Source organism: Saimiri boliviensis, chromosome 8, assembly GCF_048565385.1.
Source record: "Saimiri boliviensis isolate mSaiBol1 chromosome 8, mSaiBol1.pri, whole genome shotgun sequence".
Taxonomy (NCBI): domain Eukaryota; kingdom Metazoa; phylum Chordata; class Mammalia; order Primates; family Cebidae; genus Saimiri; species Saimiri boliviensis.
The window spans coordinates 9,452,468-9,475,862 of NC_133456.1; the positions used below are offsets into that span (position 1 = coordinate 9,452,468).

A 23,395-nucleotide genomic window follows, 5' to 3' on the forward strand; every position below is an offset into this window, starting at 1 on the left:
GATGGGCTTTGGGCAGCCTCCAGATGGGGACCTGATGGTCCCCTCTATTTTCTGGGTAGAAGTAGGGTCCAGAGTCCCAGGGGCCCAGGGGAACCCTGGTGACCCCTTCCTTAGGCTTCACCACCTCCCTGGGACCGAGAGGTGGTCATACTACAGGAGGGCCCACCCTGGGAGTTGCATCTGGGTCCTACAGAGGGCTCCAGAGGTGGGGCCTCGGTGGTGTCCAAGACTCAGTGGAGCCTCCACCGTCAGCTGGAGTCTGCTTTCACCAGGCTGCCAGGTAGTCAAGGGACATCCCTCTTTGCATCAAAAACACCCAGATCTCAGGGCTGCCAAGAAGGCAGTTTTCAGAGCCCTAATCACAAGCTCTTGAGACTGGGTGACACTACTCCACCCCCAGGACCCACTCAGTGGCCAAGAAGGAGCCAGGGCAAAGAGATCCAAGCCTGGCCTCCAGCCCCTGCTGCATCCGAGAGCCAGGGGAGGCTACTGGCTGCCGAGGGCCCTGACTGACACTACCTGTGCTGCTGGGGGCTGCTTTTTCTCATGTGGGCAGAGCTGCCATCTGCAGATCACCCCCCTAGCTACCCTGCCAAGTGTGGCAGGAGCACCATTCCCAATACCCCCAGTGCTAATCTGCGGTTGGTAACCATTTTCTGGATCATAGATACTTGTGTGAGACTACTGGAAACAATAGGCCACATGCTCAGATAAGTGCACAAATGCACATGCTTGTGATGTTTTCTAAGGTGGTGGGCTCCGAGAAGACTAGCCTAGACAGTGGCAGCAAGGAGCCAGGTCTTCCCTGGGGGTGGGGAGGAGGGGCGGACAGGGGGAGCCACAGGGCATCTGGGCCTGATCCAAGGGGATATCCTGTCTGTCAGGGGAGAGGGGCAAAGTCGGCCAGGTGGGAGGCTTCACCACCACTCAGGGCTTCTCCTGGAGCCCCTGTTCTCCCCTCTGCCACTGGGGAAGGCCCCATACCCTGCAGGTGTCCCAGTCCTTGACAACCCCGCTATGCTCTGAGACTCTCCATGAGCCTGAGAGGAGAGGACCCCTTTCCTCCTGCAGCAGGGATCTCCCGGGCATCCATCTGAGCCAGGTCCTATTCCAGGTGCTGCGGCCCCAGCAGGGAGCAACTCAGACAGTCTGGGCCTCCTCAGGGACCACATTACAGAGGAGACAGAAAATATACACATATGCCCTTCTGACCTCAGCCAGGGAAAGCAAGCTGTGACCTAGCAGCCCATTCCTGCCCGGCCCAGTGTCAAGGTCATGGCTCCACTGAGAGTAATGACTGGGCAGCTGTGGCTGACTGAGCACTCACCGTGAGTGGGTGCTTGTGAAGCACCCTGTTTCTTACTATCCCCACTCCACAGTTGAGGAAGCTGGGGCCCTCAGCGAGGAAAAGGCTGTCTCCCTGAGGCCAAAGGCCTGTTTCTAAATACCTACCGGGACCCACTCACACAGCCCTCCCAAGCACTGACCTTTTGGGGTGAACTTGTCGAGGTCAGCCTGCCGCAGGAGGCTCTGGCTCATTCGGGGGCCACGGCACACCTCCTGAAAACAAACATGGAGCCCTGAGTGTGCGTCAACATCCCAGGGACAGGCAGGACCCAGAGGGACCCCAAGGCCAGGTGCCTCCCTTGAGGCCCACCAGGGAGCACTCCAGGAGCACAGGAGAGGGCAGAACCAGGGGGTACGCACAATTCTCCATTCAAAGAATTGTGGCCACCCAGGACATCCTGGCTCCGCCCCATTCTGGTCCAACCCAGCTCTCTTCCTTGCTCTGAGAACACTCGGCAGTGCATCCCAGGGCTGAGCCATGAAGCAGGTACTGCAAGGCCAGCAGGTATCTCTGTACGGACCTCCTCTCCCAAGGCCACCGGCATTGCAGATGTAATGCATATCAGTGGGTCCTCACCATGTCTTTCTCAGCCCCTCCCTGGCCTAAAGCATAAGGCTACCTGGAACCTACAAGACTCTGAATTCTCTTCTCATCATTCCCTCCCTGCTTTCCCCTGCCCCCAGACTCCTCCCTCGATCTCTTCCCTCGAATTCTAGCCTTCTTCTTCACCCAGCCATGCCCTCTCTCAGGGACTCCAGGTATTTGTACCTGTTGTCTCCCCTGCCTGGAACACACTCCCAGACCCCACTTTTACATACCTGTCTCTTAGATCTCAGCAATACGCCACCTCATCCATGGACCCTTTCCAACCAGAGCCGAGGGAGGCGGTCTTCCCTACCAAAGCCACTGCCCCATGACAATGACAATAGGGACAAGGGCGTCTCATCCCTGCTGCGTCTCTGGGGCTCCATAGAGAGCCTGGTGCACAGCAGGAGCTCAGTAATGAGTTGTCAAATGAATGGACAGATGGATGGTGACAAAAAAGGATGGAAGGTTGGATGAGGGGGTAATGGGGGTAGATGGATAGACAGACAGATGGATAGATTGATAGACAGCTAAATGAACAGATGAACTGACTGATGGGGAGAAGGATGAAAGAATGGGTGAATGGAGCCCAGAGGAAGGGTTGAGGCTTGGTAGGGGACAGCTGCCATACTCACCCCAAGTTGATCCAAGGTTCCAGGGCTAAGGATGTCGGAGTAGAACCCACGCTGCTTCATCAACGGGTACTTCTTATCAGTGCCTGTCAAGGGTGACTTCCGCAGCTGCCCCAAGTCTGAGAGTGTGGGTGGGGCCGAGGGCAGGGGTAAAGGTGGGAGCTTGGGGTCAAGGCCTGGAGGATTCCCCAACCTATATTCTGATCCTGGAAGAATCCTCCCTGGGTTATACTCTAGGCCCCTGTGAGTCCCTGCTTGGACCACAGGAGCACTGCTGCACTCTGGGCCCTGAGGGGTCCTTCCTGGGCTACAGCCTTTTCCATTAGGCTGCTCCATGCTGCTTCTCAGGGAGATGTCCCAGCCGAAGCTCCTAGGAGAAGATCCCAGCGTCAGTCAGCTTTTGCCAGCCTCTGTCTCAGCCCCAAGACACACGGATGCCTAGACTGTTGCCCACCACAAGCCCCAGCCCACGACCCATGGGTAACAGAAGAGCAAGGAGGAGGGAGCGGTCTCTTCCTAATCTGGACAGGCACCCGGTGCACCAGGAGATGGTGAGGACTGCCCTGGACACTGCATGTGAGAAAAGAGCCCACCCACAGTTCTGGGCTGAGTGAGGGGAAGCTCTGCAGATGCTCCCAACCCATGCATGCCACTGCACTTGTCCACCCCTCTCCCCCATCTTATAGAGCAGGCGTCCCCAAACTTTTTACACAGGGGGCCAGTTCACTATCCCTCAGACTGTTGGAGGGCCGCCACATACTGTGCTCCTCTCACTGACCACCAATGAAAGAGGTGTCCCTTCCTGAAGTGCGGCAGGGGGGCTGAATAAATGGCCTCAGGGGGCCGCATGCAGCCCGCGGGGGCCGTAGTTTGGGGACGCCTGTTATAGAGCAAGGCCTGGCTTCTCAGTAGGGGGAGATGGGGAGGGAGGCCCAGAGCTTACTTGCCCAATAAATTTCCCTAAAATGACTTTCAGCCAGAGCAGCCCCGGCACCTCCAGGCCAGCCCTGCTAGACTTCCCTGCTTTTTCCCAGTGTTGGACATGAGCCTCCCTAGCACCTGTGAGTGCTGGGCCATACCCTGCCTCCCCTGTGTGTGCCCACTCTACCTCCCCCCATACCCGAGGAGCCAAAGGACTAAATGGCCTCTCCAGCAGGACCCCAATCCTGACCCTCCATTGGCCCACAGATCCCTCTACCAGCAACAAAATCATATTCACCCACCGTGGCTCTCGGGATCAGATCAGCTCAGAAAACGTACACCCTCCTGTCTTTGCAAAGGGAGTAGCAGATGCCCCCGGGGCGCAGGCACATCCACCACCTGGAGGACAAGAGTTTATAGTTTTTATTGTGGGAGGAGCAAGCCCTTGAAAAGGCACTGTTGCCTTTGGCTACCTCAAAATTCATCACCACAGAGAATCCTTGGGTAGGAGAACATGACAATAAATTGGACAAGGGGATGGTGAAGAAGAGGTTTGCACATAATGCTAGCGCAAAAAATAAAAAGGAAGTCTACAATTATCTCAATAAAAATTTCACTTAAAAAAAATAAGAGGCCGAGGTGGTGGCTCACACCTGTAATCCCAGCACTTTCGGAGCCCGAAGCGGGTGGATCACCAGAGGTCTGGAGTTTGAGACCAGCCTGACCAACATGGTGAAACCCCAACTCTACTAAAAATACAAAATTAGCCAGGTGTGGTGGCATATGCCTGTAATCCCAGCTACTTGAGAGGCTGAGGCAGGAGAATCACTTGAACCAGGGAGGCAGAGGTTGCAGGGAGCCAAGACTGTGCCACTGCATTCCAGCCTAAGTGACAGAGCGAGATTCCATCTAAAAAAAGAAAAGAAAGATAAAGAGCATCTTCACAAAAGGAAATAGAGGCCTAGCCCAAGCAAGCCCCCCTTTCCTGGCCCCGTCCCATTTTCCCATTCCTTCTGCATACTGAGACAAAGAGCCAAGAACCTGAAGAACGGGGCACTCTTTTTGCTGGGTATTTGTGCTGGTGTAGGCCTCCTGATGGATCACGGTAGGGGGCTCTGGCCTGCACTGACCTGTGGGTAGCCAGGGCTGTCTAGAGCAAAACTACCAGCAGTGCTGAAGCACATGCAGCAGCTGAGCCCATTTCTAAGAAGAGGGTGGTGAATTGGCAGGCCGCTTGAGGGACGCAGAAGGGCAGATGGGGCTCTGGCAAAAAGCTCCAGACACTTGGCCCAAAGGCCGAGCTGCCTCCAGCCAGTCAGGCCTGCCAGGCTTCCCCCAGCAGAACTCTACTCCCTGAATCCAGTCTCTGGTAGCCAGCTGCCTCCCAGGGCAGGTGCTGAAGACAATGCCGAGTCTGGCTCACCTATCTAACAGTCACCAGCCCTTCTTGGAGCACCCTAAAGAACAGGGGACTCCTTGGGGCTCAGCCTTATCAGGCTGCAAACCCATAGATGTTTCATCTTTGAACAAAATCACCCAAGAGAGCAGGGCTTGGAGAGGACAGGGTCCCCAGCTCCACAGGAGAGCATTCCATTCCATGATTTCCTCAGCTCTCAGATGGGCCTGAGCATGCTTGATTTGCTTTACTGGTGCATTATAAGGAGCTATAAGGATCTTCGGCTAACAGATGTGCAAATGTCTAAGAAACTGCAGGGTTGCTGGGGGCAGAAGGAGTCCATAATGGATGAACTTGCTGCCCCGGTAAACTGTTTCCCTCCACACAAGCTGGCAGTGGGGGGATGCACCGAGGTGTGTCCCGAGGAGGGTGTGAGAGTGAGCTGCAAACTCAGAACGCTGTTCCCCCCCCACCCCTCCATCCCCAGCCCTTCACAGTGGCTCCCTTCCAGCTCTGCCCCCATTCTGGGCACGGGTGCATTAGCAGTATATGCAGCAGCTAGGACAGACAGACAGAAAGACCCAGTCTGCCTCCTGCCATGGCCCCACGAGTGACAGCAGTCTCTGTCTGGAAATGTGTGTGACCAGCAGGGGGGAGAAGGACATGGTTGCCAGCAAGGCCTCTGCCTCTGGTCATTCTGGGCGGTTCCCCCTGTGTGCTGAAGGAAACTGGCCAGTGAGATGGCAGAGGTGGCCCTGGTGGGCACAGTGTTGGGAATGGTGCATGTTATTGTGGGCTTAGACTTATTTTATGCATCAACTCATTTAAACTACTGAGGTGGGAACTGATAGTATTCTCATTTCTCAGAGGCAGGAAAACGATGCTCACAGTGAACCCAAGTTCTTCCTTCTCCCCACTCAGATTACCTGGAAGCCCTATTGCCTTGAGCCAGAGGAAGCTTCTGGTTGGATTCACTGTCATTCAACCCCAATTGACTCAACCAGTCACCAAGCACTTGGCTGAATAGACACAGATGAATAGGGGCATTCCATCCTCACACCAGGTACTACTTTTATTGTCAATTTACAACTGAGGAACTAGGGCCCAGGAAAGTAAAGAAACTTGCAAAGGTCACACAACCGAACACTGGCAGAACCAGAATGGAAACTGAGGTCTCCACTTCTGGTTGACCCAAAGGTCCATGTTCTAGCACCACCACAGTGGTTCTCCAACTGGGTGCTGAGATTTTGCAAAGGGGGGCACCTAAGCAGGAGGGCTTCTATGCCACCCACCCGATTCCACAGGACCCTGCACCTTTATCCATTTCACACCCCAGGGTTCTTCATAAGCAGACAAATGGATCTGCGGCTTCAGGGGATTTTGGAAGTCTCTGCCCTTGAGGCTACCAGGCAAACAATACCATGAATGGTTAGTGCTCCCCCAGGCTTGGGGTTCTCTCCACCATTTTGAAGCATTCACCTGATGCAAACCGCCCCCCAAGACTGTGTCTTTCCCCTCCAGGGTACGTCTCCCTGTATTATATGTGCACATACCTTTCCTGTCAGCTGGGCAGGCATTTTCAAGTAACATTGATCTCTGGAAAGTTGGCACCTAGCATGGGACTGGCATGGGCTTGGCACACAGCTGGTGCCTAGAAAGTACTTGCTGAATGATTGTTTGAACAAATGACCTAATGGATGGGTGAAGTGGAGGAAGGAATGAAGGTGACCTCTGTAACAACTCTGGCAGAGATCTGGAGAGGGACTGGGTAGCTGATGGGACTTCCACATGCTCAGCATGGAGATGGGCCCCAAAAACTGGTCTGGTAAGGACAGGACTTAACTGCAAGGCTGTTTAAAGTGCACCTCCCGGCTGGGCTCATGCCTGTAATCCCAGCACTCTGGGAGGCCGAGGCAGACGGATCATTTGAGGTTAGGAGTTCAAGACCAGCCTGGCCAATGTGGTGAAACCCCCGTCTCTACAAAACTACAGAAATTCGCCGGCATGGTGGCGGGTGCCTGTACTGTAGTCCCAGCTACTTGGGAGGCTGAAGCAGGAGAACGGCCTGAACCCGGGAGGCAGAGGTTGCAGTGATTGGAGGTCGCCCCACTGCACTCCAGCATAGGTGACAGAGCGAGACTCAAAAATAATAAATAAATAAAATAAAGTGCACCTCCCTTCTTTCCCCCTGGCCAAGGTTCCGTCCAGACTCCTACGGGGTCCCCCACCCCGGCCACTCGTCCTCCGCTCCTTTTCGAGGTCCCGCTGTCCGCACAGGCCCCACAACCCCTCCGCCTCACCGACCTACCGGCTCCACCGAGCAGTGCGGGGACGCGTCTGCCCCGTCTCTAGGGAGGGACGCCGGACCGTTGCTAAAGGGGCGGGGCCATGGGCCCCGCAGGGCGGGAGCTTCCGTCCGCGAACCTCCGCAGTCTGAACCCATGCCTACCCCCGGCTCCCGCTCTCGGTGACTTCCGCCCAGGAAGCTGGGCCTTGGGTGTTCCAGCACAGGCCCCTAGCGCCGGGATTAGGGCCGGCCAGGGAGTGCCACTGTTCTAGGCTCCACTACCCATCCATCTTCCCTCCTGTGCCCTTGTCGAGTAAGCGACGAAACAGCCAGATGCAGTGTGAGAACTTTGATTAAATCCTGATTTAAATATATATACATATGTAAATAATTTGGGGAGGAATAATTGGGGAAATTTACGAATTGGAAGTTGGCATTTAAGCCACAGCTGCGGGACAGCTGGTCAGGGCACTGCGGAAAGGGTGGGTTCTGGTCCCCCTGGGGCTTGGCGCACACAGCCACACCCACCCACTGCCCAGCGATTCCACTGAGGCCAGTGCCTCAGGCCTTGGCTCAGGTGCCCACCCTCTAATGCCCGTCATCTGCTCCCAGGACCTGGCATAGGTACAGGTTTTGATCCTCCTGTCCTATTCTGAATACTGAAATGTTAATTTTCTTAGATGTGATAATGCTACTGCAGTTGTATCAGATTGTCCTTAGTTGATATGGCCTGAAGTGTTTCAGGAAAACACAGCAGAATGTCCACTACAATTTCCTTTCAAATGGTTCAGCAAAAGTGTATACAGGTGAGTATAGCTAGATAAAAAGAGACAGAGGAGATACAGCCAAAGTGCTGCAATATAACGATTAGGGAATCTGAAGGTCACAGATGTCCACTGTACCAGTCTTCCAACTTTTCTGTAAGGGAAAAGTGGTTTACAAACCAAAAGAAAAAGATCACCCCACTTGTACCTGAGAACCCCTGCCCAGAGCCTTCTCAAAACTGACCCCCATTTCATAGATCGGGAAACTGAGACTTGGTGAGACGGTTAGTGTTGGGAGAGGTTGTAGGCCTTGCTGTTGAATTTTACTTGGCATTTTAGTAGTGCTGGCTTGGTGCCAGGCCTTTGCTGGGCACTGAGTGTCAGGAACTGAACTGGACCCTACCCACACTATAAATTGTATTGCATGGAAAGGATGGAGAGGCCAGGCCATCAAGAATCCAGAGGCAGGGTGTGTAATCTGTGCCTGGAGACACTGCTTCAGCCCTTGCACAGGCTTCTGCTTCGTCTGTCCAGAACTTCCCTCTCCATCAACTCCTGCACCTGGGAGGACTCCTACTCATCCTTCAAGACCTGATGCTGGTGCAACCTTTCTTGAACCCAAACTGTAGTTTTATTTTTCTTGTTGGCATTCACACAGTAGGTACTCAGTGATCACTGCAGAAGGAAGGAAGGAGTGTAAGGTGAACTGGAGGCAAGGTGTCCACAGCTCTTAGAATGGACAGGGACCCTATATCCCTGTTCAGGGCAGTCTGGCTGCTCCATGGGTCTGGGTACAGGCTGGGTACCCCTCTTGGCCTGTAGAGAGGCACCTGCTTCCCTGCTTTTGCCTGGCACTTCCCACACTGGGTACAGCTGTCCAAAAAGCTGCAGCATCCATCCGGGTTGCCACGGCAACATCAGCCCATGTTGGGACGTCAGGGATGAGAGGGGCCGAATGCTAATCCTGGAAAGTTGCCAAGCAACACCGTGAGTTGGTGACATCACAGGGGCTGTGGCTGCTGGACAGATGGACAGGCCACAGCTGAAATGGTCCACTCTCAGGAGGCCCAATTCATAGAACCACTCACTGCCTACCATGTGATGGTCACCGCTGTTTCTCCCAACTGGAGCATGGACTTGAGGGGTGGGGGCCAGGGGGTGCTGCTTTTACCAGCAGCCCTGCCAGCTCCACCTCGCCCCTCTTCAAGGGTAGGCTGTGGATATGACTGCCTCCCTCCTCCCTGGCAGGATACTGTGAGTCAGTCCCTATTTTCCTGTGTCTCAGGAGTCACCCTCTAATGCTCTGGTTACTCCCTGCCTGGGCAAGGTTCAGGCCTTGATCTTCTTGCCCTGTCCTGAAGGGTACCATACTTACTTGTTCCCTGGGAAAGGGGCAAGGGGCTGAGCCATGACCCACTAGGCTCCTGCCCCTCTTATGATGGGAGGGCCATCTTTTGCCCTGAATAAACTACAGGAGAGTTCAGCCTTACTGTTGTTGAAATGGGAGGACTGGGTTTCTACAAGAGTTGGGGAGTCACTGCCCCTCTCTTGCTCAGAGCTCCCTTGCTGAGGACTCTGGTGGCCTGAAAGCTGGGGGATTGGGCAGATGGGCTGCTTGAGATGCCCTGGCCCGGGGCCATGCCTTTCCAGCATGGGGTCTGAGGGTATGGTAGGTCTGCACACCCTTACCCTGTGCCTCCTTGCTGGCTGAGATAGGAGCAATGCTTCACTGGCTGCAGAGATGAAAGCCCCTTGTGAATGGGCGGCAGAATGGGCCCTTTATGTGGCCGGCCAGCCAGAATGAAAGGTGACAGGCATCCAAACTGAGTGGCCGAGCTACCTGCTTCCCACCTGCCCCCAGCCTGCCTCTTGGGCTCCCAGGATATTCCTCTGATTTTCTAGGCCTGGGGCCCTGAGCTATGCCAAAAGTGAGTTGCAGGCATGGGGGTGGGGAGTCAGAGATGGGACTGCGTGAGGTCTAGGATTCACCTCCTCCCAGGCCTCCCCAACATAAGCCTCCCTCCCATTGCTCAGCTGGCCTCAGCAGTTCTGACCAGCATAATCATTTCTTTGATGAGTAAAAATGAAGACAAATTAATTCTCCTTTGATCCACATGATCACCTTGACAGACAAGACCTTGAAAGCCCAAAGCTCAAGGAAAAAGGAGTAGAACGAAGTTTCTTGGGGGCTGGAGGATTAGAGACCACTGGCCCATGAACAGACAGTCTTCATCCATCACAGCCCCCACCCAATCCCATGCCCACATTTACTCCTGTGCAGCCTTCCTGCCGGAGCCCCCTCCCTCTTTGTTTCTCCATAATCTTCCATCCTGTCTTGGGCTACTCCTCAGGAAGCCCTCCCTGAGTGCATTGGCAACAAAACACACACTCTCCTCAGGGCCCTAGAGGACCATGGTCAGTATCACTGGGCAGATGACCTTAAAATGGTCACTGCTGTGTCCCTCAGTGGGAGGGTGGGCTTGAGCCACAGGCTGGTAACATCACAGGGGCTGTGGCTGCTGGACAGATGGACAGGCTGCAGCTGAAAGGGCCCACTCTCAGGAAGCCCAGCTCACAGAACCACTCACTCTCTACCATGTGATGGTCACTGCTGTTTCTCCCAACTGGAGGGTGGTCTTGATGGGTGGGACCAGGGGGTTCTGGGGCAGAGGCATGGCTTTTCTCAGCAGCCTGCCCATGCATCAGTCCAGGAAAGACCCAGAGAAATGACTGGAAGATACAGCAACCCACTTGGGGCCACCACCCCAAAAATAGTGGCTGTTGACACCAGCCCAGCTGCACTTGACCCCACATGATCACATCCTCACCTCCTGTCCCTCAGCCTGCTTTTCTCTGACCTCCATCTGAGGGTCCAGGACACTGAAGCGCTGCACTCCAGAAGCAGCAGCCCTGGGAGGGATGCCCGCTGGCCCCCACCTTCCTGGACCAAAGCACCAGGTGGCAGGCTCTGAGACAGAGACATCTTCCACAGGACATTTCCCAGGGGGTCCCAGGAGCTGCACAGGAAACTGTTTATTATAATTAGGCTCTGAGCACCTCTGATTTTCCCTCGGCCCCAAGGAGCTTGGTGAGCATCAGCTGAGTAATATCTTGGCAGAGTGGGTGACTTCATCATCTTGGCCCTGTGACCCACCAGGTGCCCCCACTCCTACCTTCCAGGGAGCCTGGGTTTGCTGAGGCTTAACTGGGCCCACCCATCCACCTGTCCCCCAAGGCTGGCCACTCTGAGGACCAGACTGCCAGCCTGACCTTTCACCCACCCCTAGAAAGGGCTCTGGATGGGGCAGGAGGGCTGGGTTCTTCTGGGCAAGTCCCTTTGTTTGCTAGGGCTGTTTTTCTTCCGCACAGTGAGGAACAGAAACCTGGCCCAGCATCACGCTGGGGTCATCCGCACAGAGTAGTGTGAGGGACACCAAGACTTTCCCTGCTCCGAATACTTCCATTCCTGGCAAAAGCACTGCCCTTGCCAGATCTCCAGGAGGGAGTGTGTAAGAAAATCCCAGCATCTCAGTAAGGAAGGGTTTGTTCCAAAGAGATGGAATCCCTCACTCCCAAAGGTAGAGCAGCCCTCGTCCTCACCACCCCTTGCAAATGGCCTGCCTGCTTTGGCCTTGGGATGTTCAAACAGCTGGGGTGTCAGTTAGAGCTGACAACTTCCTTGGCAATCCGCTGTCACACTCTGGGTCTACAAACGGAGGTGGCAAGAAGGGAGGGGTCTCACCAAAGTCACAGCAGAGTGGGATGGGAACCTGGGGCTGTCCTGCAGGAGGTAGGGAGCCACAAGGAAAAGACCTCGAGACAAAGACCCGTTGCCATGGGAATCCCACTTCCCTTTACAGGAGGTGGGGGGCATCTGCCCTGGCCTCGCGCTTCTCTCACCCTGCTCCCTCCTCCACTCCATCCTGAGGTGAAGCATCAGGGAGCCTGCAGGCAGGCCTGCCTTATGGCCAGGCACTGATACTTGCTAGGGTCTCAGTTTCCCTGTTTATGGAAGAACTCCACTGTCCACCCCTAAGGCCCCCCAGCCATCCTCCATGCTGCCCTGTGTGGAGCACTCTCCTCCTGGAGAGTCCCCACCCCACTGTCTTTCTCTTTCCCCAGTACTTCTGATAGACCATTCAAGAGCCTGGCACTAGATGGGTGCGGTGGCTCATGCCTGTAACCCCAGCACTTTGGGTGGATCATTTGAGGTCAGGAGCTTGAGACCAGCCTGGGCGACATGGCGAAACCCTATCTATACTAAAAAATACAAGAATTAGCCAGGCGTGGTGGCGCATGCTTCTGGTCCCAGCTACTCGGGAGGCTGAGGCAGGAGAACTGCCTGAACCCAGGGGGCAGAGGTTACAGTGAGCCAAGATCGTGCCACTGCACTCTAGCTTGGGTAAGAGAGAGAGATTGCATCTCAAAAAAAAAAGAGCCTGGCACTACTGGCCCCCTGTCCACTTCCTCTGTACCCTTGGAGGCCTCTGGAAAATGTCCTCTCCAACCTGAAGCAGCAACTCTGAAGTGTGCAGGAGGGGTTCAGGTCTCCTCCACCTGGTCCAACAGAGGGGACCCTGAGAGTATAACCCAAGATACCCCCCTCTCTGTTCTCTTCCCAACCTGGCCTCGGCTCTCCCTCCAAACAGAGAGAAACTGGCCCCTGAAGGCCCTGAAGGCAGGATTGGCTGCTCCCAGTTTTCAGGTGAGGAGACTGAGGTCCTGGAGCAGAGCCTTGTTGCAGGCAAACATGCTGCTGTCCAGGCAGCTGGACCCTCAGTCCCTGCCCAGGGCCCTCCCTGCTACCCCTCCTGGCTCCCCAACCCTCTTGGCTGGCCCTCAGAGAAGGCAGCTGGGCCTGAGGATGGGCAGGGACTGCCTTGGGGAGGGTGTTTGGGCTGCGAAGCAGGTGGGGGGGGTCAGCAGGTGCAGGATAATGGGGCCATCAGGGGAGGCCCAGGGAGCAGGTGCTGCCCATGAAGGGGCTGAGGTTGCCATTGTATGCCGAGCTTTGGTGGGCCCAGAGCAGGAGGGGGTCCCTGTGGGCCGCCAGGCTGCCCTGGCTGATGCTCAGAGGTCGCCCTGATGCCTGGGCTCAGGCACACAGCCAGGCCCCTCCCCTGGGTCCCAGCAACCCCACCAGGTTGCCATGACAACCAGCACTTTCATCCCTGTCCCTTTGTCTGGTCACAGTCCAGCTTTTGTGACCAGCCATAATTGGTGGGTGGAGGGAAGCGGGCCTTGCATCAGTATACACTCAGCTGGGGTTGAGTTCTCAACCCAGGCAAAGGAGGCTGGAGGGCAGGTTACAGAAAACTGGAGATGCAAAAAGGCTGAGCTTTGCTGGCATTTCCCCTGCAGCCTCCTCTCCTGGCTGCTGGCCACATGCTCAGAACTGAGTCTGCTGGCCCCAGAGTGACCTGTCCCATCTCTGGGCCTCATTTTCCCATCTGCAACTGCAACTGCGGATGACCCCTCTCCCAGGGTGCACTGTGGCTCTGGGAGGCAAAAAAGCATGATCCAACCCAGAATTTAACTGCTTTGTGCAACTGAGGAAACCGAGGCACACAGCAATGCTGGGCCCTGGTCCCGATCACATCCACGGTGAGCCAGTGGCAGTGCCAGACCTACTGAAGGCCTATCAGGCCCCCAAACCGAACAGCAAATTGAGCCACACAGTTGTTTCTCCCCTGGTGCCCCCATAGGGATGAGCCTTGCCAGTGGGACTCAGCAGGGATATAAGCAGCGCCACCTCCATCATCCTCCCTCAGGCCCCACCAGCTGTGTGCCTTTTGGAAAGTCCCTCGGGACTCCAAGTCCCGGGTGTGAAAAACAAGGGGGTATGTAGAAATAGTCAGCCCTCCCTCAGCTGGGGTAAGGAGGAGGTAAGGCCTGCTCTGCACAGTGCCAGCTCACTGCCAATCCCACAAACACCACACGCCCCACTCCCACCCATTGCCTCTGCCCACCCACATGATGCAGCATTGCCCGAATGGCTGCCCTGCCATGCTCTGGGCATTCCTTTGCCCCTGTGGTTGCCTTCCCCTGTGGTGCCCTCTACCGTGTGACAGAAACCTGGTGGTCCCTAGTCACTAGGGCTTGGGGAGGATGATCACTGCTGTCCTTTAAATCTAAAGAACTCCCCTTGAGACAAGTACTGATCTTCAACAGGGAAACAGAAGCAGAAGCAGAGAGCGCTGCAGAAGCCAGTTTTGCTGCTGCAGACAGAGGCTCTGGGAAGGGACCACACAGGAAGAGGCAGCAGGATGGCTTTGTCCTTTCTTGGGTGGCTCTTCTGATCTTTGAGGGAAGCCAGAGGTTCCTGCAAGGCCCTCACCCCACGCTCAACATCCTGCAGCCTCGTGGGAAAAGTCTGGGCACCCCAGACAACTATGTGTTTCTAAAGGGTCTGCTGCCCTCCAAGGGATCTGGGGCTCAGTGGGGCCCTCAGCCTCAGGACGGACTCCCAGCACTAGGGCCGCTTCACAGGCATGACAGGTCCACTAATGCCCCTAAATGAGAGACTTGAGGGGCTGGGGCTGAGCAGATAATTGATTCAATACCAGCAAGGTATACCCTGCATGTCATTTTGGCTCTGCTATCCCAAGAAAATGTCACTTCTTCCCCATGGACATTCTTTGCCATTAGCTCTGCATCTACACTGGATGTGAGTGGGGTGGTGGCAGGGTCAGCTACCTGAGGCCAACAGACGGGTATTGGGGCCTGGGCTATGGCTGCACCACTGGGCAGCCCAAGCCAGAAGGAGCACAGTGTCCTCCTCCACAGTGATTAATTCTTATTATGGGTTAGGAACCAGGTACTTAGAAATTAGCATGTGGCCAGGTGTGGTGGCTCGCGCCTGCAATCCAGAACTTTGGGAAGCCAAGGTGGGACGACTGTTTGAGCCCAGGAGTTTGAGGACAGCCTGGGCAACATGGCAAGATCCCCATCTCTACAAAAAATTTTAAAAATTAGGCCAGGCGCAGTGGCTCACACCTGTAATCCCAGCATTTTGGGAGGCCAAGGTGGGCAGATCACAAGGTCAAGAGATCAAGACCATCCTGGCCAACATGGTGAAACCCTGTCTCTACTAAAAATATAAAAAATAATTAGCCGGGCATCATGGTGCATTCCTGTAGTCCCAGCTACCCAGGAGGCTGAGGCAGGAGAATTGCTTGAAACCCGAAAACAGAAGTTGCAGTGAGTCAGGATCGAGCCACTGCACTCCAGCCTGGCAACAGAGTGAGACTCTGTCTCCAAAAAAAAAAAAAAAAATTAGCTGGGCATGGTGACATGCATGCACCTGTAGTTCCAGCTATTTGGGAGGCTAAGGTGAGAGGATTGCTTGAGTCCAGGAGGTCAAGGCTGCAGGGAACCATGATCACATCACCACACTCCAGCCTGGGCAACACAGACCCTGTCTTTGAAAAATTAAATAGAAAAGGTAGCATGTGCCATGAGGTTTATATACATCTTGTCATTTAATCCTCATACCAGTTGTAGAAGGTGGTGGCTACTTTGTGCAAAAGGTGTTTCCCCTTTTGCAGGTGGGGACACTGAGACTCCGAGAGGTGAGCTGGCAGGGGAAAGGGGATTGGCAGACCTGCCTGGGTAGTAGGGGAGGGTAGGAGGCAAGGCTGAGTCAACTGTTGGAAGAAGACAGTACAAGACAGATTTGGGCTCAGGACACAGCATTTTATAATGGTCCCATCCAAAGACTGGGCTGCCTGGTGACAGGAGCTCCCTGTCATGGGAGGCATGCCAGGGGAAGCTGAATGGGCACCTTACCTGTCATTCAGGCACCTGAATGGAAAGAGAGTAACTATCCAGAGCAAGTGAGGCTGTAAGGTATCAATCCTGGCCCCACCCCAGCACTGGAAGGCACAGAGAAGACAGTACCTCCCAGGAAGGGGCTGAAGGGCCCAGGGGGCATACCCTACTGAGAACTATGCCCCATTATCCATCTCCAGGAGTAGCAAATTCCTACAGTTTTTCACTCCAGGCGCTTCCCTTGTCTCATCCTTGTCCCAACCTGTGGGGACGTCTCAGAGCCCAACCCCATTCCCAAGGCCCCTCTCTGCAAGGCTAACAGCCTCCTCCTACCCCATCCCTTACACCCAACCAGTGCAGCAAGCCCCACTGCCTCTCATTCTAAATATCCCTCAAATCTACCCACTCCTCTCTCGATCCACAGACGCAGCCCTGGTTACCTCCTCCTTGGCCTCCCAGTCACCAGCGCCAGTTCCTTTTCTACCCAACAGCTCTCTGTAGACCCCGACATGGCCCCACAGTCCTCCCTGATCTGGCCACACTCAGTGCCCTCATGTTGTCTTCCAGCCATAGGGAAACCCTTTCAGTTCCTGACGCACACCCCGTCCCCCTGTCACCTGCATCACATTCACTGCAGCTTGGACATCTCTCCTCCCAGGACTGTGTTAAACACCCCTAGGTGCCCACAGCCATGGCAAAATTGTGTGCCCAGAGTCACTAACATGTCCGGCTCTGTGGAGAGACTCTGCCATGGGGCAGAGTCCAACCTGTCTTGCCCAGCCTATATCCCCAGCCCCTGGCCCTGCTGCCTGGCACAGAGGATATGGTCAGTGAAGGACAGCTGAATTCATGCCTGCATGAATGTAGGAATGAGAGTGTGACTGAGGCTGGGAGGGCTGCCCCACACAGGCAGGTCCCCTAGAACAGCAGAGTCTGAAGCCATGATAGAAAGTGGATTGGGCTGGCGCGGTGGCTCAAGCCTGTAATCCCAGCACTTTGGGAGGCCGAGGCGGGTGGATCACGAGGTCAAGAGATCGAGACCATCCTGGTCAACATGGTGAAACCCGTCTCTACCAAAAATACAAAAAATTAGCTGGGCATGGTGGCGCGTGCCTGTAATCCCAGCTACTCAGGGGGCTGAGGCAGGAGAATTGCCTAAACCCAGGAGGCAGAGGTTGCAGTGAGCCGAGATCGTGCCATTGCACTCCAGCCTGGGTAACAAGAGCGAAACTCCGTCTCAAAAAAAAAAAAGAAAGTGGATTGAGGGAGATGTCTGGGCAGGACTAACTGGGCCAACAGGACCTCTGTGGAGCCCCGGACTTGTGTAGCCCCCACTCCTGCCCTGAATCACAAAGAGGGAGCAGCTCTAAGATCCATGCACCTGACAGAAGGGACAGGAACTGGGGATTCAAGCCAAATAGAAGGAGTGAGTGAGGTGGATTCCTAGAAGTCTCACCCACTCCCTCTGACCCACAAATTCCCTTTTACCAAAGCCACTTTAAAGTCTTTCTTGGGGACTGTGATGGGATGTCAGGGAATTGGGTCTGAGGCCAAAAGACCAGCCACAGTGCACCTCCCCTACTCAGCCAGCCAAAGGGGAAGATAGGGGAAGATGCCACTTTGTGGCTTTGTACACATACACACACACACACACACACACACACACACACACACACCTACCTTCCCCTGGGGCTGGGAGACCTCGAACCTCCAGCCACCACTCTCTGTGGGTGGCCCCTGGCTTCCTCATACCCCTCCCAGCTCAGCGACAGCCTCCTGAACTTCCTGGCGGGTTTCCAGGCCTTGGAGAAAGCCACTGCCTCTGCCACACCATTACTGTCACTATCACTGCTGCTGCGAAAATGCAATTACAGCAAACAACAGCCGCTGCCTCACTTGAGCCTCGCCATCCACACCTGGAACTAATTAACTTAATTAGGCCTTAATGAGCTACACTGGTCGGAATGCCTATTTTTACTTAATTATCCCCTAATGTGCTTGGCATGGAGGAGCACAAGACCCAGAGGATGGCTTTGGCGGTGTCAGTGGCAACCATCTCCTCTCCCGGAAGAAGGGACACTCAGGAGGTGATGCCTTTCTGCCTGGAGTGGGCCCCAAAGAGCTGAGAGTTCCAGGAGTCGGGCGAGGCAGAGGCCATGCTGCAAGAACAGCAACCCCCCCAGCTCTAGCCCCATCATTCTGACTGCCCCGTCTGAGCTGGGGCTGAAGCCACACTTTGCTCAGCTGGGGGTGGAACAGGCATGATCTGGCTGGCTTTTGCCTTCACAGACCTCTGACAGGGGAGGACAGGGGATCAGAGAGTTACTCCTCCAATTGCCTCTAATGGGAAGGCACAGAGAAGTGAAGGGCTTGCCTGAGGACACACAGCTAACTGGTGGCAACGGACGTGAATGACTCCCAGGCCCTCTGAAGGAGCACTTTAAGCCATGATGGGGTCCTGTCAGGGTGCAGTCTAGCCTCTTTCACACCAGGTCAGGCGAGGATAGGCAGAGGATCACTTGGATAGCTGGCCTCCAGGGTCCCTACGGCAGCGCCTTCCACCCCGAGTTGGGCCTTGGATCCCGAAGGCCAAGTTTGCATCATTAACTTCTTTAGCTTTGGGGTGGGGTGAGGGGGTCTTGGTTCACTAGACAGATATGGGGGCGGCTTCAAGAGCAGGGTCCTTTCCTACTGGCCCCTACCTTGATCCCGCTAGGGCCTCCAGATCAATGGCTCATTTGAATCTCTGGGTTCCTGGGACTGGAGGGGTACCCTGTCCCTTGTATAGGTGCAATACATCTCTATTGCTAAAGATGGATCAATCTCTCTCGGGGGCAGCCCCCTCTCTGGAAGTCCAGGCTTAAATCTGACAACTGTTTCCTTGACACCTCCAGCCCTATCCAGCCCCAGGAGTCCTAGTCATAACACAGACAACCCAGAACCCTCAATTTCCCTCTCCTTGGTCTGTTTTTCCCAGCATCCCCCTCTTCTGAAAATGGCCATGCCATGTGCTTATGTGCTTAAGCCATAAATTGAACAACTGACCTGGACAACCCTCTTGCACCCCACAGCCAACCCTTCCTGAAGTCCTGTTGGCCCTGCCTCCAAATGATATCCCCAAATGCCAACTTCCCACCACCTCCCAGCAAGCACCCAATCCTGGCCACTGTCCTCTCCCATCTTGACAGCATCTGCCTTGGTCTTCATAGAGCCTCTACAACCTGGTCTTCATGAAACTATCGCAGTGACTTAAAAAAAAAATCACTCCCTAGTTCAAAATCCAATGACTTGCAATCACACTTAGCATAAAGTCCCTATGGACTCTATTAGCCCAACCTACAGAGCCCCACCTGCCTTGCTGGTTCCATCCACCTCCTTTCCCTTCTCCTTGCCCCACTGATGTGGGCTGCCCTTCAGGATGTCCCAGGCCTCAGGGCCTTTACGCTGGCTGCTCCTTCTGCCTGGAATGCTCTTCCCTCTGACCTTTGGATCACTCAGATCTTGGCTTAAATGTCACTGTGGCCTTCTCTAGCCCTATACCCTAAAGTTTCCTTCTAGGCCCTAGCCCTGTTACATCACCTACTAGATCGCCCTGCTAGAATCTTCTGCATGGCACCTGTTAGCATCTGAAAATGTTGTTTCTATCTCCCTTGAGCTTCATCTGTTTTGACCCCTACTGAACCCCCAGCCTAGAACACCGTATGCCGGGCACACTGTAGGGACTTTCTGCTTAAATGGGTGTTAAAGGAATGCTTCCACTTTTCCACAGCGATTGGAGTCCCCAGCCCCTTCCTTGAGCTGCCCAGAGCCCAACCAAATACCTCAGGCCAGAGCATAGTATCCTTGAATCCAATGTCCTGGCCCCTAGCCTCTGCTCACAAGATCCAACCACCTGGAATGCCCGTTTCCTATCCTTTGCCAGTGGAAACTCTGGCCTGCCCCAAGGCTTCTGATTAGTGATGGAGTGGGCAGGGACCTCCGCCTGTTTGAACAGGTGAGCTCAACTTGGCCCTTAGCCTTGGCTCTTCATGGCACTTATCTCTGCCTACTCTTTGGAGAGAACTCCCTGGGCCTGTCTGTCTGGACCCTGAGGACATGAGCCTGTGGAGGTGCCGTCCTTCATCTCTGCCTGCCCATTGCTCCCCATTCCTGCCACAGTAGCCAATCCCAAGGTGGCTGGCCTAGCGTCAGCACTTAGCAAACACTTGACGAAGGAAGGAGGGTAGGTAGGTATATGGAGTCCCCCAGCTGTGGGTCCCATCTCAGTGCTAAGGATGTGGCTAGGGTCTGAGTATGAGCCTAGGCAGCTAGCCCAAGTGAGGAGAGGCTGCCTCCAGCTCTCCCCAGCCCCAGGAGGCCCAGATCTATCACAGACAATTCAGGATCCTCCCGCCAGCCAGCATTCCCTTCACTTGACTATGGCTATGCCATTTGTTCCTCGGCCTCAGCCTCCCGTCCTGTGCTGGTCCTCACCTCTTTGGCTTGAAAGGGTCTCTTTCCTGAGGCTGAAAAGTCCAGGGGCACCAGGCCAGATGTCTGGGTGCTCAGGACCTTGTGACCCTCTGACCACAGCCCCCGCCTCTGCTGAGAGGTAAGAGTGGGCTCCTCTCTCCTCCTGGCAGCCCCAGCCTCTGCCAGTGGATCTTCACCATGCCATCTCACAGATTATGCCCCAGCCTTCATAGAAATAGGACAGCGGGAAGGGGTTTTAGTCTTGTTGTGACTATTGCCTTCGACCAGAGCTGTCCAACAGCCTCCTGCACACCCACCCCACCTGTGCCCTGCCCGAGGGGCTAGGCCCCTGGGAGACAGTTCTCACTGGCAATTCCCTTTGTCCCAGGCTAGAGCCTCTGCCCTTCTGAACTGGAGAATCTCTGTCTCCCATCTGGAAGGCCTGGACTCTGGGCGTCATCCCAGACTTTCCCACTCAGTGGCACCCCATCTTACCAGCAGTAGTCCCAGCTGGCTGGACCCTGCTTTCAACCGAGCCCCTCCCACCCTGGATCTAGAGCCATGCGGCCAGGGCAGGACAGACTTGTGGATGCTCAGTGTGAGGGGAGTCACTGATCCGCAGGGACCAAGGCCAGGGTTTGGGACTTAGTCCTGTCCTTTACTGAGTCTTGCTGCCTTACTTTATCCACCTAAGAGGCAGAGACATCACTGTCATTTAGCAGGATGTAGGTGGAGCCCAAGAAATGGAAGCATGAAGTGCCTTGTAAACCTAGCATTGGTGACTTCACCTGAATTGCTGTTGAGGTGGGGGCAGGGAGTTGTGGGGTTTTAAACACCAGACTAGCCTCTAAGAAGGCTGTGGTTCCAGTTCCAGCACTGCAGGCTGAGCACAGGGGTCCAAGTGAGATCACAGGGCCCAGGAAATGGGTTCCCTCCTCTGCAACCAGGGACCTTCATCTGCTTCATTTATGCAATGGGGCTAACCCAGAAAGGGGTAGGACACAAAGGGAAGGGATGGCTATGAGGACATAATTTGGAAGGAGGGAAGAGGGATGAGACCCAAGTCCCTTGGGCCCCACCTCCTAGTGGGCTCGGGATAGTCCCAGGATGTCTGAGACTATGAAGCATAAACTCTCTCTTTTGACAAGAAGAAACTGACACCTGAGGAAGAGGGTCAGCCCAGGTCATCCTGCTGGTCAAGAAGCAGGGTCACTGGGGGCTGATATCAGCTTCTAACCTCCTTGAAGGCCCTGGAGCCTCAGTTTCCCTATCTGCACAATGGTGGCCCTGACTCCCATCTTCCCTTCTTCCCTTCTTCCCCGCAACTCTCCCAACCCAAGAAAGTTCTGAGGTTCACCAAGGGGAAGCCTGGGGACGGAGTCAGCACCCTGCCTCCTAGCTTTGTATAAGGTGGAGGGGAGGCTAAGGGAGCCAGGAGCCTGGGGAGCACCTCAGTGACTGCAAAGGCAGGCCCACTCCCTCCTAGGGAAAGAGGCCATGCGGCAGGAGACCTCCTTGGGGGTCATGGGGTATATACTCAGGCTTGGGGAGTCTCTAGCCATAACAGGCTCCCTCTTGGGGTTGGCACTGCCAATGACCAGCTCTACCGCCTTCCGTGCCCTGAGCCCCACTTTCCCCACTAATCCAATGAATACAACAGGGATCATCCCAGTCCTGCCAGTCTGTGGCCTCCCAGGGCCACCGAGAATGGTCAACTGGCTAGTGGGTGTGAGATGGTGGCTCTTACGAACAGCAAAGCCCTAAAGAGACAAGACAGCCTGCTAATGGAGGCATTTCAGGCAGAGAACTTGGGGGCAGAGGAGTCTGCAGTGCTCAGCCCCCTAGTCGCAGCCACCCCAGCCCAGCCACTGTCTGCCCTGCCTTGCCCTGGGGCTGGGGTCAAGGGTGGCAATGTCTGTCAGTGATGTGAGTAGGCTCAGTCAGGGACTCCATCAGCCCAGGAAACTGCCTTTCTGTCCCCACTTACTCTTCCGTCCTAGGCTATGGCTGCCTGCAGTCACCTCACACACACAGCAGCCGCCACCACCCACCCATCTCCCTCCCTCTGAGCAGAGGCAGCTGCTAGGCCTCCATGCTGTAACCAAAATTGAATGAGCACTCTCACAATGTCGCCTCCCGCTGACAGCTCCTAATTGCATGTTGAAGCCATGTGATGGAGCCCAAGTTACACTAATTATGTCATTACCCTAATTAAGTAAATACTGTATGTGCTAATTGGCTGAAATCTCTTCAGGGGGATGGGCATGGTGTCCCCTGAGCTTCACTTGGGTGGGCTGGAGGTAACAGAGGAAGGTGGGGTGACCCCTCCCTGGGTCACCCAGTGGGCTTCAGCGAGGGCCCCTGACCACAGCCCTAGACAGGTGTGCCTGTGCTGCAGGGGAGGATGCAGAAGGATTTGGATCAAGTGGTCAGAGACCCAGGTCGAAGGCCTGACTTGACCCCGGCAGGCTGGTGGTCTTGAATAAGCCCTTTCTCTTTTGATGTGGGCCCCCTTGCTGTCCTTCCCCTCAGCCAGCCCAGGGCCTATAGCTTTTCAGACATACTGGGCACAGGTACACCAGAGGAGCCCAGTGTTCGGTCATCTATGGATGCCAGTTATGTGTCTGGCCTGGGGCAGCAGGAGAAAGAATGGCGAGAACTGAGCAAAGCCCCGGTTATTGGGGATGGCACCCATGTAAACTAGCAAAAAGGACAAACAGGGCTGGCATTCCCAGGAAGGCATGTGAGGTGGGATGCTCTGAGGAGGTCTGGAGGGCTTTCTGGAGGTGGGGGACTTCACTTACAAGGGAGGGAGAATATCAGTGCACTAGAACGTAGGTCATCTCTAAGACGTGATTTCTAAATAATACCAAACTTATTTTTCTTTTTTTTGAGACAGTCTTACTCTGCTGCCCAGGTTGGAATGCAGTGGCACAATCACGGCTCACTGCAGCCTCACTCTCTCACTCTCCTGGGCTCTGGTGATCCTCCCACCTCAGCCTCCTGAGTAGCTGGGACTACAGGTGTGCACCACCACACCCACCGATTTTTTGTATTTTTTGTAGAGACAGGGGTCTCACCATGTTCCCCAGGCTTGTCCTGAACACCTAAGCTCAAGCAATCCACTGGCCTCAGCTTCCCAAAGTGCTAGGACTACAGGCATGAGCCACCAAGCCCGGCCTAAATACCAAACTTCTTTTTTTTTTTTTTGAGACAGAGTTTCGCTCGTTACCCAGGCTG

The 23,395-nt window shown here is 55.0% G+C and overlaps 1 protein-coding gene across 4 annotated transcripts in view; it reads right to left on the reverse strand.

Annotated features, from left to right (window-relative positions):
• DNAH1 (dynein axonemal heavy chain 1) overlaps window positions 1-7,243 on the reverse strand; it is an 83,888-nt gene extending 76,645 nt beyond the window's left edge. For 3 of the 4 annotated variants that reach the window (XM_074403757.1, XM_074403758.1, XM_074403759.1), the window contains exon 1: window positions 1,488-2,662. In XM_074403757.1, the coding sequence (XP_074259858.1) occupies window positions 1,488-1,908 (421 nt within the window). In that variant the 5' untranslated portion in view covers window positions 1,909-2,662. Of the gene's footprint in view, window positions 1-1,487; window positions 2,936-3,788; window positions 3,886-7,190 lie in introns of those variants that run through there. The other variant, XM_010347058.3, reaches the window with a different exon arrangement.
• Between the last annotated feature and the right edge of the window lie 16,152 nt (window positions 7,244-23,395).